Source organism: Streptopelia decaocto, assembly GCF_964273445.1.
Source record: "Streptopelia decaocto genome assembly, chromosome: 1".
Classification (NCBI taxonomy): domain Eukaryota; kingdom Metazoa; phylum Chordata; class Aves; order Columbiformes; family Columbidae; genus Streptopelia; species Streptopelia decaocto.
The window spans coordinates 158,325,599-158,340,971 of record NC_138663.1 but is presented as its reverse complement, the minus strand read 5'-3'; the positions used below and the strand labels follow the sequence as shown (position 1 = coordinate 158,340,971).

General features: G+C 45.4%; 1 protein-coding gene across 3 annotated transcripts in view; it reads left to right on the top strand.

The window, feature by feature from the left end:
- CLDN10 (claudin 10) overlaps window positions 1–15,373 on the top strand; it is a gene marked incomplete at its 5' end in the record, with an annotated part of 61,194 nt that overhangs the window by 45,060 nt on the left and 761 nt on the right. Inside the window, 4 exons of one of the 3 annotated variants that reach the window (XM_082043525.1) lie at window positions 1,754–1,973; window positions 8,688–8,729; window positions 8,895–8,976; window positions 14,996–15,103. In XM_082043525.1, coding sequence (XP_081899651.1) covers window positions 1,754–1,973; window positions 8,688–8,729; window positions 8,895–8,976; window positions 14,996–15,103 — 452 coding nt within the window. Of the gene's footprint in view, window positions 1–1,753; window positions 1,974–8,567; window positions 8,730–8,894; window positions 8,977–14,995; window positions 15,104–15,373 lie in introns of those variants that run through there. The other 2 variants (XM_082043524.1, XM_082043526.1) reach the window with 2 other exon arrangements.

Below are 15,373 nucleotides of genomic sequence, written 5' to 3'. Positions count from 1 at the left end.
GCCATGCAAATGAGACTTGGATCTACGGTCATGCCCCTATTGCTTGACCCAGAAGCACTTCCCTGTGTCCCCAAATGAGCTCTGGCTACAGCCCGACACCACAGCAGAGTGCAGGTCACAGAATCATAGAAACACAGAATGTTAGGGATTGGAAGGGACCTCAAAAGATCACCTAGTCCAATCCCCCCGCTGGTTACTCACCCACATTCAGGCCCTTTCTCTCTCTTTTCTCTCCTGAGAGGAGATCTTGGCACAGAGGTTGAACAGGAGCTGTTGCAGACTCCATGCTCAATGCTGCTGTGCAAACATGCCTACTGCTGCTTTCCCTTCTCCCTCTTTCCCTCCAGTGCCTCTGTGCGTCACCTGCAAGCTGGAGGGTACCAAGGAGGCAGAGAGTGGGCAGAGAGCCAATGCATCAGCAAACATGGCTGTGGACCCCATTTTATCATGCTGGGGCATTAACAGACTAACAAACAGCCTGTTCCCATTGTATTCTGACACACATCCAAAGATACACCCAACTCTAGCTTTTTTTTTTCTTTTTTTTTTTTTTAGTATCTATAATGTGATTACATCCGGGTTTATGTCCACACAGCAAAACCAAAGAGCATTCATCATACGAATAATGATGTAAATGTGGCTACTTATCCTTCAGTGATTGCCCATCTGGCAAAAAGGTTTAGAAAATGTAACAATAGTTTTGAAATAAATAGGAGGAAAGTAAAGACCGGCAGTGTACTTTCCACATCAATGGCAAATATACTACTCATGTGGAAAGTAAACAGCTTCAGACAAGAGAACAAGCCGCAGTGGATAACTTTACCCCTGTGAGCTGCAGGATCGGATGCCAGTGCTTTAAGACTGAGGTAGAAAATCCCAAGTTCATCACCTCACCTTGCAAAACCAGCTATTAAAAGCTGTATCATCTGTGGCTGGATAATAACAGGAGGCCAGCTGAAATTCAGAAGGTTAAAAAACCTTGCCACATATTTTAAAAGCTTACCTCCTTGCATGAATATGGAGTGTTCAATATGGTTGATACGACTCCATTCTATAAGCCTTGCTTGAAACTACCCCCTGGTAGGGCTGTTTTTGAGGGCCAGAAGGATGTCTGCATGGAGAAAGAGATGCAAACCTGAACTACTGAGAAAAATACAAAGGAACCATAGAATAGTTCAGGTTGGAAGGGGCCTTCAAAGGTCATCTAGTCCAACCCCGCTGCAATGAGCAGGGACATCTTCAACTAGATCAGGTTGCTCAGAGCCCCGTCCAGCCTGGACCTGAATGTCTCCAGCACCTGCCAAGTCGCCGCCACCCTGTCCCATGCCCTGCCGGGCTCACCTGCAGGGGAAGGAGAAGTTAAAGCCTAATTGTAGGTCATGCCGCCGTTCGTTGCTTTTTTTTTTTGAGGTCTGCCCCGGGGGGATCGCCCCGCTGCCCCGGCCGTGCCGCAGGGCTGGGGTCCGCCCCGGGGGCAGCGCCCCGCTCCCCGCCCCGCTGCGGCCGCGGGGACCTCGGGCAGGCTCCGCGGGGGCCGGGCGGGGCGGGGGCGGCCCCGGGGGCGCCGGGAGCTGCCTCTGCTGATTGGGCTGCGCAGCCCAGGGCGGCCGCCACCGTCCCGCTCCGCCCGCTGCCGCCGCCGGGACTCCGCCGCTGCCGGGACTCCTGCCGTCGCTGCCGGGCTGCCGCCGCCGCGGCTCCGCGCCGCCTGCCCGCCCGTCCATCCGTCAGCCCGCTGCCTGCTGCCGGGCCCATGGCGAGCACGTCGGCGGAAATCATCGCCTTCCTGCTGACCATCTCGGGTTGGGTGCTGGTATCCTCCACGCTGCCCACCGACTACTGGAAGGTGTCCACCATCGACGGCACGGTCATCACCACCGCCACCTTCTGGGCCAACCTCTGGAAAACCTGCGTGACCGATTCCACCGGTGTCTCCAACTGCAAGGACTTCCCATCCATGCTGGCGCTGGACGGTCAGGCTCCCGCCGAACCCCATCCCAATTCACTTACCCCCACCACACACACCCCGTGCCGGTCTGTGGGAATCGGGGACTCCGGGGCTTCCCCCGGGCCGGGCGGGCGCTGCCCCACGGCGGGGCTGGCGGGCAGCGGGGGTCGGGGCGCACCGAGCGGGCCCGGGAGGCGGCGGGGACCCCGTGGAGGCAGCTTCCACGCGGGCTCGTGGGCAAGTGCCCTCCTGTCCCCGAGCAGGTGGCAGCGCGCTGCTTGTGCACGCCCGTGGAAGTGGCTTTTTTTCCCCAGACACATGCTGATTGAGCTTATATTTGGTTCCTAAGTGCCCGGGTTAGCCTTTCTCACTCTCGCTACCTCCTGCTTTTTTTTTTTTCGTCCTTCATCGGAAGACTCTGTGCGTGTGGATTTGACACAAGAAGAATGCAGGCGGATTTTTCTTGCCAATTTATTTTCTGACTGTCGTGACAATCCTCTTTTTTTTTGTGGTTTTGCCAGCTGTGCAACGGTCAGTGAAGAAGAACAAGCCTTGGCGTCATGTTGGTTTAATTAATGTTCCTTTCCTTTTTTTGCTAAGTGGTTATTAACTCGGATGTAATTGCTTCGTTGATAAATGACAGTGTAAAAGCTTGGGGCAGTAAGGGATGCAAAGGTATGCAAAAGTGATGCATAGCTCGGCTTGCATTTAGGACAGTGTTACTTTGAAGCAAAACTGAGAGTTTTGCTCTAGTGCCTGACACCGGAGACAGAGTTGGTGCTGGGTTTCTACTCTGATGCGGGGGAAACATTTTTGCCCTTTAAGAAAGCCCCACTGGGAAACTGGGTCGCTGCAGGAAATCTGTACAGCTAAACTTTTAGGTGATAAATCTGCACTGATCACGGCTGGTAGAAATGGGGAAAGTGCAGATTGCATCAGTTTGCAGCCTCAGGAGTGAGTGTAAAGAAAGGGAGGAAAGCTTTTTAAAATGATGGCACAGTTTCTGAGTTTTTATAGCCATAAACTAATAAACTACACAGGGTCCCAGTGTCTGTGATACTCCTGCTGTCCGCGGTCTGGCCAGGCGCTCCCTTTGCACTGGACTTTGGGTGTGGATTTTGGTGTGAAAGGTTTGTTTAAAAGGAAAAGAAAGCCTGTTAATCAAATCACTAACAGAGATTAATATTATGATAACAAGGATTAATATTGTTGTGAAGCTAATTAATACTAATACCAGAAAACATTTAAGCTCCGTATGCAAAAAGGGCTAAAAGAGGTCAAGACACTAAAAAGAGGTAACACAGGGAACACTTAAGCGTCACTATTGCAAGATGCTTCCCTTGGCTGGAGAAGTACCATTCCCCAGACCTTATTTTGACCCAGCCCCATGGTCACAGAGGGGTTTTCCAGTTTCTGTGAGAGGACAGGAGTGCTGGCTCAACTCCATCGGCATCAGTGACCCTGTGGCCAAGTGTAGCAGCTGAGAATGTGGTTTCCAGGCTTGGGCAAGGAACTGTGGTCTGTGTGTAGGCAGGCACAGAGTGATCACCGGTGTGTAACATTTCAGATCCACCGAATCTATTGTTTAGCTGTTCTTTCAGTTCTGGGTTAATCTATTTTCAGAATAAGAAGACCGTAGTTACAAACAAAGTATACAGAATTGGGAATATTTTAAATTGCAGTCCTTAGCACCCCTTCCTCTACATTCAAGTCTGGATTAGGCATACCTAATGTGTTGGCTAACACTTGCCCAAGAAATGAGTTCCTGAGGCACCTGCTGCACAGTGAAACAGCCATCTGAGCTGTAACTCATTTTGGAAAGAAATGGGTCCGAAGTGCACATCTGGAAGGGCCTTATCCTGTCCTCCTGGCCAGAATCTTTATTAGTAGTGGGAAGAATCTTGGCTTCAGTGTTTCTTAATAACAACTCTAAATGCAGTGGGGCAAGATCCTATGGTGCTCTGCTGGGAACCCGTTACCATCTGACAGTGGGTGGGTACGTTCCTGTTTCGCCCTAACCCTGCCCTGGTACAGGCGTGTACTTCGGCGTTGCAGTGTGTTATGCATAGCTTAGAAGGATTTGTATGTCAGCATGGACAATGTGGGTGGTAAAACACTGGCACGTTGCCCAGAGAGGTGGTAGATGCCCCATCCCTGGAGACATTCAAGGCCAGGCTGGACGGAGCTCTGAGCAACCTGATCTAGTTGCAGATGTCCCTGCTCATTGCGGGTGGTTGGACTAGATGACCTTTGAAGGTCCCTTCCAACCCAAACTATTCTATGATTCTATGAAGCCAAATCTGCCCCGGCACTCAAGTGGCCTCTCCCTTCCTCTGTGCCCAGACTAATGTGGCTAAGCCAAATCCCCTTCCCTGTGACCAGGAACATGGGAAATTCCTCACTCCATCCTCAGGTGAGGGACTTGGAAGACACAAAAAAGGGCAGCTCTGGCTTGCCTTTTTCCCATAAGTGTTTGTGAGCAGAACCAATAACCCTATCAAGATACATGCAGGAATAACGTATTGCTCTCCTCAAAATGGTAAGGCAGGACTGGGAAATTGCTGTAATGCTTGTCCAGCATGACTCCACTCCACTCCTTCTTCACATAACGGGAGAGAATTTGCCTTGCAGAGCAGTTCCTCTTCTACGGAAATGGTTGGGGTGTTTTTGTCAAATTGGAAACCTCTGAGTTTTGACAGTCTTGTGCAGAGGGACCACTCATGTCTACTAGAAGGTCAGATGAAAACAAGAGGATAAGGAATCAGGGTATCACCATGATTCAGAAGCGATGTCCTAGTTTGGGTCAGGAGTAATCTGAAGATCGTTACCCTTATTTTGGCTTGTGTTACGGAGTGCCCCAGATTGCCATAGGGTAGTGGGCTTTCAGACCATCACTCTGCATGAGTGGCCACCAGAGAAACTTGCAGGTGATGCCCCTCCACCTTCATGCATTCCTGTACAAGAAATCAGTTTGGCCAGGCCTCGTTAAGGGCTCAGCCACACATTCTGTGTGTGAGCAAAACTATTCTTGGTGTCCGTAGGACTTGCAATCATTTGGGGTTTACTTTTGTGTACTACAGGCCATAGGTGGAAACTCAGTGATGAAATCACCATCCTCAAAAGAGGACGTATCAGCTACCGTGTTTCCAACGGTGGATCTAATGACCTTCTGCAAGAACACAGCTGAACAAAAATTTACTTATGAACTAAAAGAGGGTATTAGAGCATAGAAAAACATACAAACACAATGGGTGTGTACTTTTAGAAGGCATCTGCAATTTATCTGTAAGGCAACCTCTTATAATACACATGATGTAGACTGCCGGTTGCCAGTGGAGGCATTTATTGTGAAAGTGACAGTCCCCAGAACTTTGCTTATGTGTTTTTTTTCTGAGTGTCATATGATAGGAATATATGAATCCCTCCAAACTCTTTGTGAGCATGAGAGGCAAGCGTGGGAGCAGCAAGGCAAGAAAGATGAAGTTCTAACAAGATTAATTTGAATGCAAGACAAAACACATTTGTTTAAAAGAAAAAAAACCCCACACTTTGAAATAGGTTTCTCTTGGAATGTAGCTAAACATGACTGCTTGTCTGTTTAAAACATGGTTTTTTGTTGCTTGGGAGCTTCATTTGGGTGGTCAATGCATACATGGCAAGCCTCCTACCAGAGATGGTGCAAATACAGAGGATAAATATTTGGAAAGGGGACAGTCTTTGGTCTTGAGTGGAAGAGTGTGAAGAAATAAGCAGCTCCCCCTTACACTTCTCTGCATTATAGGCCTTGGTGAGCAATGTAATGTTCTTGCTTTCTAGGGAGCAAAGAAAAAGTTAAATTACAGCCAAATGCCATACAAAGTTTTAACATAGGGTACAAGCAATAGAAGGCTGGATTTGGTGGAAAGATTAGTTTCATACTTTCAGGCTTCCCAATGCTCCAGTCAATCTAGTGGACTGGCAGAGTCCACTTCTTCTGCTCTTTTATGTTACTGGTGTAGATTGTGAATTTTTTTCATATATTTTGTTTTTAGAAGGTGTGCTGGTTGGATGTTTGCTGTGGTGAACTGAAACAAGTTCCGCTGTGGCTGGCCTGCCTAATTGAGTGAAATATTTAATGAGGAAGGTTATTCATTCTGCAGAACTGAGCAGTTCTCCAGCTCATGCTGTTTATAATTGAAAATGATTTCTGAGTGAGTTAATTATTTCTTGCTGTCTCACTACCCTCTACCTATTCTAAAACTGTGTAGTGACCTTCAGGAACAGCTGAATTTCAGCCATGTGGTTCCATCATATGCTGGTTATTTTGTTTGGGGTGAATATTTACTGTTTCTCCTAGGAGGTTCAGACATAAATAAAAGTTTAGAGGACCTCTGGGTAAATATGTTCATGGTTCAGCACTTTAATGTGTCAATTAGCTACTAACAGTGTCAATAAATTGGACCTGTCAAAAATAATAGCTTCCTTGCCAGTTTTCATCTCCCGCTTTACCGGTGTGCTACAAGAAATTCATTACACATCATCAAAAGTAGTAAAAGCCAACTTTTCCATGCCTATGGCAAAAAATAACAAACCAAGACCACTTTCTTCAGACTTGAGTTTTATAAAGTAAGATCCACCTTTTGAAATCTTTGTGAAGCCCTTTTCCTACAGACATTGCTTGAGTTTTGCCCAGGTGAAAAAATAGGAGTAAGAACAAGGGATTTGACTAAAAAAGCAGGGGTCTACCTGTTACCTGAGTTTGAACTGAACTATTTGGGAGTACAGTGTTGTGTAATTTTACTCTGCCCAGCTGGATGAGAAAGGTGATCATCTCACCTGATTATAGGTAACCGCAATCTGGCTGTTCCCTGTGAGTCACCTTGGGCTCTCTACTTCATTTATCGTGAGTGGAGAAAAGGAGGTTTCTTCAGATGGTGGCTCATCCTTCTACCATAGGAATGTACCTTATAGTTCAGTCTTAATTTACCTATTTGTAATGACAGACACTTCAACAGGCACAAGTGACTCTCTCTCTCTCTCTCTTACATTCCAACATGAGAGGTGCGCGACAGTTGCAGTTATTTCATTGACTATTGTATTTCGTTAGCAGAAGGGTTACAGAAGCATGGTGCAAATGCAAGAAGTCTCTATGCATGCCAACAGATGTCGATAAATGGCAGTAGGTTATGTTCGCAGATGTGCAGCACAGCACCGAAATTCCATAGGCCTGATAGAGTGTTAGGTGGCACAAATTGCTTCTTGTGTGCTGCTTGTTCCACCAAGCTGTGAATCAGTGAGTTTTCAAGAAGTATTGTTCAAACACAAAGCGGTCATCCTGGAGCTGATATGCCTCCAGCAGTGGCCAACCAAAGTGGGTGGCAGTAAGGAGAGCAGAAGGTGGCCAAACAGCAGTGATAGCCATCTCCAGCTAAAGGACCTGCCAGCCAGACACAGGTTTCTCTTTAATGAATATATACGATCTCTTTCTGAATCTCTGCAAACCTTTAGCATTTAGGTACCCTGTGGAAAGGAGTTCCACAACTTGGTTGGATAAATGAGCACACCTTTTGTTTTGAATCTGCTGCCTTATATTTTTATTACGTGTCCTCTAGTTTCTGGTTTAATATATATATATATATAGAGAGAGACTTTTATGCAGGGTTGTTTTTTTTTTGATCTGTTATTATGTAAAATTTGCTGTAATAGGCAGTGAAAATGTGGTTTAGCTCTCAACATTTCCACCCACTGGAGATCAAAGCGAAAAGAATGAATACCCTAATAGTGGAAGCACATTGTCATTTTAAATGAGATGTAACAAGAGGTTATGAAGAAAAGCATCTTGTCATGGTTATTCACCCGTGTAAGATTGCTGTGTTCCACCCTGTAAACAGCGATACGGGATTATCGCAGTCTTTCCATTCCAAGATGTTCTCGGAAGGCACAAGAGGCCAAGCAACTGGTTGTCCTGTTGGAACGCCCTGCCTCTGGGAGGTCCCGCTCAGAGCAGCCTCAGCCACCTCAGCAGAATCGCCTGTGGCTAAACGCAGCCACACTGGTCCAGGCTTAAACATGGCAGAAGTTTACCTCAAAGGGCTCCTGATGTCCATGAAGCTGAATGCATGTTTGACTTTCTTGCAGAATGAGGGCTGTCTTGGCTCTAAATCAAATCAGTGGCACGTCCAGGCAGGCTCAGGACTCCACCCAGGGTCAGCGCTGCCCATCTGCTGCCGTCGTATTGCACCCGCGACACACACGCACAACAAGACTGACATGTAAGACTTGCCTTGTGTGCACAGAGCGGCTCTGCAACCTGTGACAGCCGCTGCAGAGACCACTTGGAGTTGCTCTTCAAAACCTCCTGGATACAACTTCTTTCACATACTGTACCCAATGCCACAGGTGTATTTTTGACAGCCCTGGATACCATAGTCTGATTCTTGTGGGCTGGGCTGAGGTGATGATGCCTTGTGAAGGTCATACATCACCTAGGAGAAGGCACTCAATGGTAGGATGACATTACTCCAGCCAAATTCTGGTTCAGTTTGCTACAGTGAATGCCTAATGCACAGAGGGAGGGGAGCTACAGCAAAACCCCTTCTGGTTCCAGTTCTCATGTCAGCCTTACTCTTTCTCACTGCAGGTTACATCCAAGCCTGCAGAGGACTGATGATCTCCGCTGTCTGCCTGGGCTTCTTTGGAGCTGTTTTTGGACTGGTCGGGATGAAGTGCACAAAAGTTGGAGGCTCTGACCAGACCAAAGCAAAAATAGCTTGTTTAGCTGGACTGATTTTCATACTCTCTGGTAAATATACCTTATTTCTTTAAGTTTGGGTAGCTGAAGTCATACCAGAGCTGCTTCTTTATTCTCACAAATTCACACACAGTTTTCCATGACTTCATTGGCTTCAGGGTCAAGCCCAAAGGTCTTCTGCTGGCTCCACTGAATGGTTTGTCTTATGCTTTTCAGGGTTGTGCTCTATGACTAGTTGTTCCCTGTATGCAAACAGGATTACGTCCGAGTTCTTTGATCCTACTTTTGTTGCACAAAAGTAAGTACTTTCCTATACCCATAAATCTTTCAAAGACGTAGACCTTAAGTTTCATACTGCACACCAGAACCCGTTTAAACAAAGAGCTGGAGCTTCTCCTGTCGGGCAGAGGAGGAGAGTGGGCTGCAGTTTTATTTAATCGTATTTTCCAGCTGTAGTAGCCATGTGCTGAAATGTGTGACAAATTGACACCTCACCACACAGCGATTGCTCTGTCATTTTTGTTTCCTGGGCTTATCATAGCTCAGCAGGGTTCTGCACCACTTGCTACAGAGCAAATGGGAGGAAAGCTTACGTTTATGTGAGAGATGTAGCAAAGGGATTTTGCAAGACAGAGGCACTCATTAGGTGCATCATTCAACAGGGAAGGAAGAAAATGATTTCCTTAAGATTTTGCTAGAAGGTGGTTTCCATAAAGGTGTTGAGCACAGCACAATGTTGACTCCTCTTGAAGACAGGTTTTTGGCAGGGTCTGTGGACATTTTGCTCACAGATCTTCAAATACAGATGACTGAAATTTGGATCCTAAACCTTATTATAACCAGTAATCGTACAAGCACTAACATAAATGCTTTGACTGTACATGCAATGAAATTTAAGGGAGCAAGTGTTTATAGAATTGCAGGATCTGTATCAAAGATAATGAGCATCCCTAAAAACTCCCTTTAAAGCTGTGCAGGTTCTCAGCACCTACAAAGGCGGCAGTTTGTGAACCAGTGCTTAGATTTTGGATTCATGTCTTATCCACCAAGTCTGAAAACATTGGCTGTAAATTATAACATTACAGACTTGCTTGTTTTGGCTTCTTACGTAATGTAAAGTTATCTTCAAATACAAGAACTTCACAGTTTTCTTGGTGGTGATTCCAAAATGTGTGAAGCATTGGGTATAAATTTCCCTGAGATGCAATTAAGGGCTCAGTAAGGAGTCTGAGCCTTTCTGTTTCTTCTTGGTAGAAAGAAATTAGTCTGAATAAATAATATTAACTGGATCCGTGTTTGCGGTAGGGCTGACACTGTTTCTGCTGTCTTGAAAACAAGTTCATATAAGATCTCCTCCATAATTCTGCTATAGTTTCTGCTTGTTTGATACAGTGAGGACAGGATCCAAAGGCCTCCAGAAGAAACAAAGATGTGAGGTACTGTGAAGAAAATGGATCCTGGCTATATAGCCAGAAGTTAATAATTCATCAGGCTTACTGTTCCTAGTGAAAAATACCATGGTTGTTGCCAGAAGTCCCTTTCCTACACTGTATTCTTATGCTGTTCTGCTGCAAAAGAGCAGGCAGACCTCACAGTGCAGTTTTACTGTGAGCAAATAGGAAGTTCAGTTTAAATATTGAAATAAAGGCAATAAAATACCTTTTGCAGGTATTACCTCTTTTTTTTTCTTTTCCTGAACAACCAACATAGCTCAACTGCTTGCACACATAATCGTAACTGCAAAGATAAAGGCCGAGAGGAGAGCCAGAAGTTGTATTTGAATTGCGCACAGTGTGGCTCATTCAGTGACCTTGGGTCAGATTAAGCTAAGGGTGGCATTCAAGTCCTTTCTCAACCACTGTAAAATATGTTGGAGTAATGTGTTCCATTGCCTGCTCTGAACTCTTTCTTTGATATGCATTTCAGAAGCATTTAATGTGCTTTGTGGGTATATTGTGGAAATTTGACATTGGCTCTTCACAGAGAGAGGGTGCTGCTTTGGGTTTCAACCCTGAAGTTATTTTGGCAGCATCAAAAACAGGCTTGAGGTACCGTTTATGGGAAGTGAATGACACAAGATGCTAAGCATCGTCTCAGCCATCACAATTTCCCTCCAGCCTTCTGCATTTGAAAGAAGCACCCTGAATATATATGGGTGCAGGAGGAATCAGAGACCTGCCTAAAGCTGAAGAGACTTCTGGTTTGAATTTATGTACTGAGGAATGAATTTATGTATTGAGGAATTTGTGAACGGGAATATTGTGCCCAGTTCTGGGCCCCTCCGTTTTTTTTTTTCCTCTTGGAGGTACCAATGTATTTGAGCATTTTTTCATATGGTAGGAGGATTTTTTATGTACTGGATTTTTTGGGACATTAGAGTTGGCTTCTTAAATGCTGAAAAGGTAGATTGGATAAAAAACAGGGAGCCATACACAGGTTGATATACAATGGAAAATTGGAACTTTTCTTCATAAGCACCAGTGTAAATCAATAAGTCTTTTACCTGTTTAAACATGTGGAGGAAAGACCAATTAGGCCAGTTCTGCAACTCATTAACCTGGCGGTGTGGCAGTCACCAGAGAAGGATCCATATTCACACAATCTGTTTATACATATTATAGTAATAGATGTTGCTTTAAAAGTACAAATAGTCCCGAGAACAAAGGCTGGACCCCATGTCTTCTTTCCCCACCAGTAGGCAATGGTCAGGTAATCCTTTTCTAGACAATTAAACCCAATGCAATCTTGATTTCTTTTCTGTACAACTGCAGAGCTTCAGGAGGAGAAATGGTCTCCTTATCTCCCTCACATTAGCTTCTGGCCAACTGACTAATGTTAGCAGCAAATGTGGCAACGAACTTGTGTTTCCCGCTTTCTAGGCAAATGGTCTTGGTGATTAAGTTCTTAAAGCAACAGCCTTTCTGGGCCTTGGTCCATTTTGATCTGCATTTAGAGCTCATTAAAAGAGGATCCTTGAGGGTGCGATTAATATTTTAGAAGTGTAATTTGCTTGTATTTCTTGCATGTTGACTATAATGGGATCCTAGGTGATAAACTCTGACATAGAGATCTGCTGAACTCTGACAACCCCCAGTCCTTGAACAGCCAGAAAACTGCCCAAGTCTTGTGAAAACTGTAGCACATGGTTGGAAATGTGAGCATAGTTAGAATTAAAGCTTTACAGGTTTGGCAGATTTTGAAGTCAAAAGGGGCTGGTGTGGAGTTTTCCAGGGTGAAAGGCAGCTGAGCTATGGTTTCCAGCAGTTTAATTTGAGGCTTGGGTGCCTAAGTCCCACACTGAGTATGGAGAACGTTTGAGGGAGTCTGATCTTTTTTTAGCAAGGGATGATGAATAAAAACCCCACTTAGGATGATGTGAACATAAAATGAAAAAGAAGCCTAGGAGTTAGAGAACCAGTAGGGCCATGAAGAGTCAGGTGCAAACCCTCACCAAGTGCCCTCTAAGGGTTCCATCTCTTTTTTGGCAGTAAGTCTCTGAGTCAGAAATTATTTGAACCTGCATGTCCATCTCAAACCTGGGTGTGTGTCCATAGCATCTGGGCAAATGCCTAAGCACTAGTATTCTACGTGTGGGTTTTCTCCCTGTGTGACTTTTTATTATTATTTTTTTTTTTTTTAGATCTGTGCTTTACCCCTGGGTACAATATCAAGAAAACCTGAAAAAGCTTTTTTTTTGGTCTCCAGCCAACGCTTACCCCTTGTGATGTATTACAGGAGTTGCTGCATCATTTTCTGGTTGTCTGGGCTCACTGTCAATTTTTCAGTGTTTCCACAGTGTCATCTTTGTAAAGACACAAGTTTCGCAGAGCAGGCTATAGGTGGTTTCAGTTGAGTATTTCAGCTAATGTTAAATTAGGATCTGTTCACAGAATCACAGAATGTTAGGGATTGGAAGGGACCTCGAAAGATCGTCTAGTCCAATCCCCCTGCCGGAGCAGGAACACCTAGATGAGGTTACACAGGAATGTGTCCAGGTGGGTTTTGAATGTCTCCAGAGTAGGAGACTCCACAACCTCCCTGGGCAGCCTGTTCCAGTGCTCTGGCACCCTCCCCGTGAAGAAGTTTCTTCTCAAATTTAAGTGGAACCTCTTGTGTTCCAGTTTGAACCCATTACCCCTTGTCCTACCTCTGGTTGTCACTGAGTAGAGCCTGGCTCCATCCTCGTTACACTCACCCTTTATATATTTATAAACATGAATGAGGTCGCCCCTCAGTCTCCTCTTCTCCAAGCTAAAGAGCCCCAGCTCCCTCAGCCTTTCCTCATAAGGGAGATGCTCCACTCCCTTAATCATCTTGGTTGCCCTGCGCTGGACTCTCTCCAGCAGTTCACATGGAAGCAACTACAAAATCTTTAATTTGTCCAGGCAGGCTGTCAACTAATGAGGCTTTCATTCGGCGGCCTCACCAGAGCTTAGAACAAACAAATTTGGTAACCAAGACCTAAACAGCAGAGCCACCTGCCCCATGAGTGGGGCTGGCTGGGCACCGGGGCCTGTGCTTTCAATGCAGGATCTGGAGCGTCAGGAGGTGATAAAGGTTTCCCCAAGGAGGAACTGGAGCTGGGAAGCTGGAGCAGGAGACACAGTCTGTCCTAATAGTGAGGAATGTGTGGCTCTGGAGATTCTTGGGCCTGCGGGCTAATGCAGGTCATCTCAAAAGGGTTTTAAAGAGCAGCACCTCAGACAAAGAGCTGGAGAAGGGAGAAAAGTGGCAGCCGAGGCTTACTGCTTGTCTTGAAGCTCCAGAGCTCAGGTCGCTGAGCAGGGAGGAGAAGAATCTCTTCCCCATGCCCTTCTTTTCCTTCACTTACTGCTGTCGCTTTAGAAACTTGGGCTTAACCTGGTATGATAATGCTCCTCAAGCACCACTATCTCCTCTTGGAGCCAAGCTGAGCAGTTTCTGGCTGCAAACAAATGATGGCTGCCATAGGAGGGCCATGGCTGGTGACCTGGAGCTGTGCCCCAGGGCTGGGAGTGATGTCCTGTAACCTGAATCCAGCCACGGGCACTAGAGACGCAGTAAGTTGCCAGCACATGCACATGTGCGTGTGTGCACACATGTACATCTGCATGTGTGTGCAGGTATGTGCATATCTGTAGATGCATATATTGCCCCTGCTTATGTATATATTGCATATTTTATTTTATGAATTAGTACTGTTGCAATTCAGGAGAGAAAAGGGCAGAGCTGTAGAGATGCACAAGGAACATGGGAGTCTGAGTGCTAAGAACATAGCCATCCGTATTATTTCATTATTTAGAAGACAAAGGAAAAACATAATCAACATTTTAAAAACCTTGGAAAAAACACTTTACGGAACATAGAGCATAGGAAAAACGTAATGAAAGTTCCAACAATTATCTTCCTACATTTCCGTTTAAAAAGCAAAACAAGCATTCAGCAACTCTATTTTTTATGAAGAATACGCCTGTGTTTACTCTGAATGCAGAATATATATTTTCAGAAAATTCAAATATATTGGTCAATTAGTCAGAGTCCTTTAGAAAGGTTGTTTGTCAAATGATTTTGCATTGTCCTGGATTGTAATGGCTTCAAACTGAAGGAGGGGAGATTTAGATTGGGTATAAGGAAGAAATTCTTCCCCATGAGGGTGGTGAGGCTGGAACAGGCTGCCCAGAGAGGCTGTGGATGCCCCATCCCTGGGAGTGTTCAAGGCCAGGTTGGATGGGGCTTTGAGCAACCTGGTCTAGTGGAAGGTGTCCCTGCCCATGGCAGGGAGGGCTTGGAACTACATGATCTTTAAGGTTCCTTCCAACCCAAACCATTCTAGGATTCTAAATACATATGTACAAAACCCTCATGTTTTAAGCAGGCTGGAGTGTGGATAAGGAGGGAGAGAGATCCTGAGGGCCAGAGGGGACAGTAAAGAAGAGCTGTAGGCAGCAGCTCTACTCACCAGCTTCAGGGAAAGACCCGGTTTAGCTTGGGAGCCACTGGGAACAAACCCAAGGTGGTCCAAAGGGACGAGCACTGTGCACTGTAAATGGGTCGAAAAATGATGTAACCCCAGAGCCAAGCAATCCAGGAGGAGTGGCAGAAAAACCAGGCACCCTGGCTGGCTGCGTGGAGGGGATAGGCAGGGACAGAGTTTGCCTCCTGTGAGTAAAATAATGCAAAGAACATGGGTGAATGGCAGAGCTGCTGATTTTATGATGAATAATGTGTATGTCAATGGAAATTTATGAAAGAAAAAATAAAATTGAGTTATTTTATTCTGAAAATAACTTTAAAATCCATGCTCTCTTGTGTTAAACCCATTTGTTAACTTCCTGTAGGTATGAATTAGGAGCAGCTTTGTTCATTGGATGGGCTGGAGCTTCGCTCTGCATAATTGGTGGCAGTATATTCTGCTTCTCCATAGCTGAAAACAGTAACTCTCCAAGGTAAAACACAAGTTGTACTTATTGAAAGAAGTCAATGCTAGTGCATTTGTACCCGCTATATGTACGTGGTTTGATTACTTTTCCAAAATGCTTTGTGGTGAGGCTCACAAAAAGATTGTGTAGATGAAATAAAATAATGGGATTTAAGGATAATGCTCTTTCCATCATTAATGTAATTAAGAAAAGCTATTGACTCGGAACAAGTACTTGTGTTATATATACTTTGTAAATTTACTGCAGCTGGGGGAAAAAAAAAAGGCATTCGCTGAT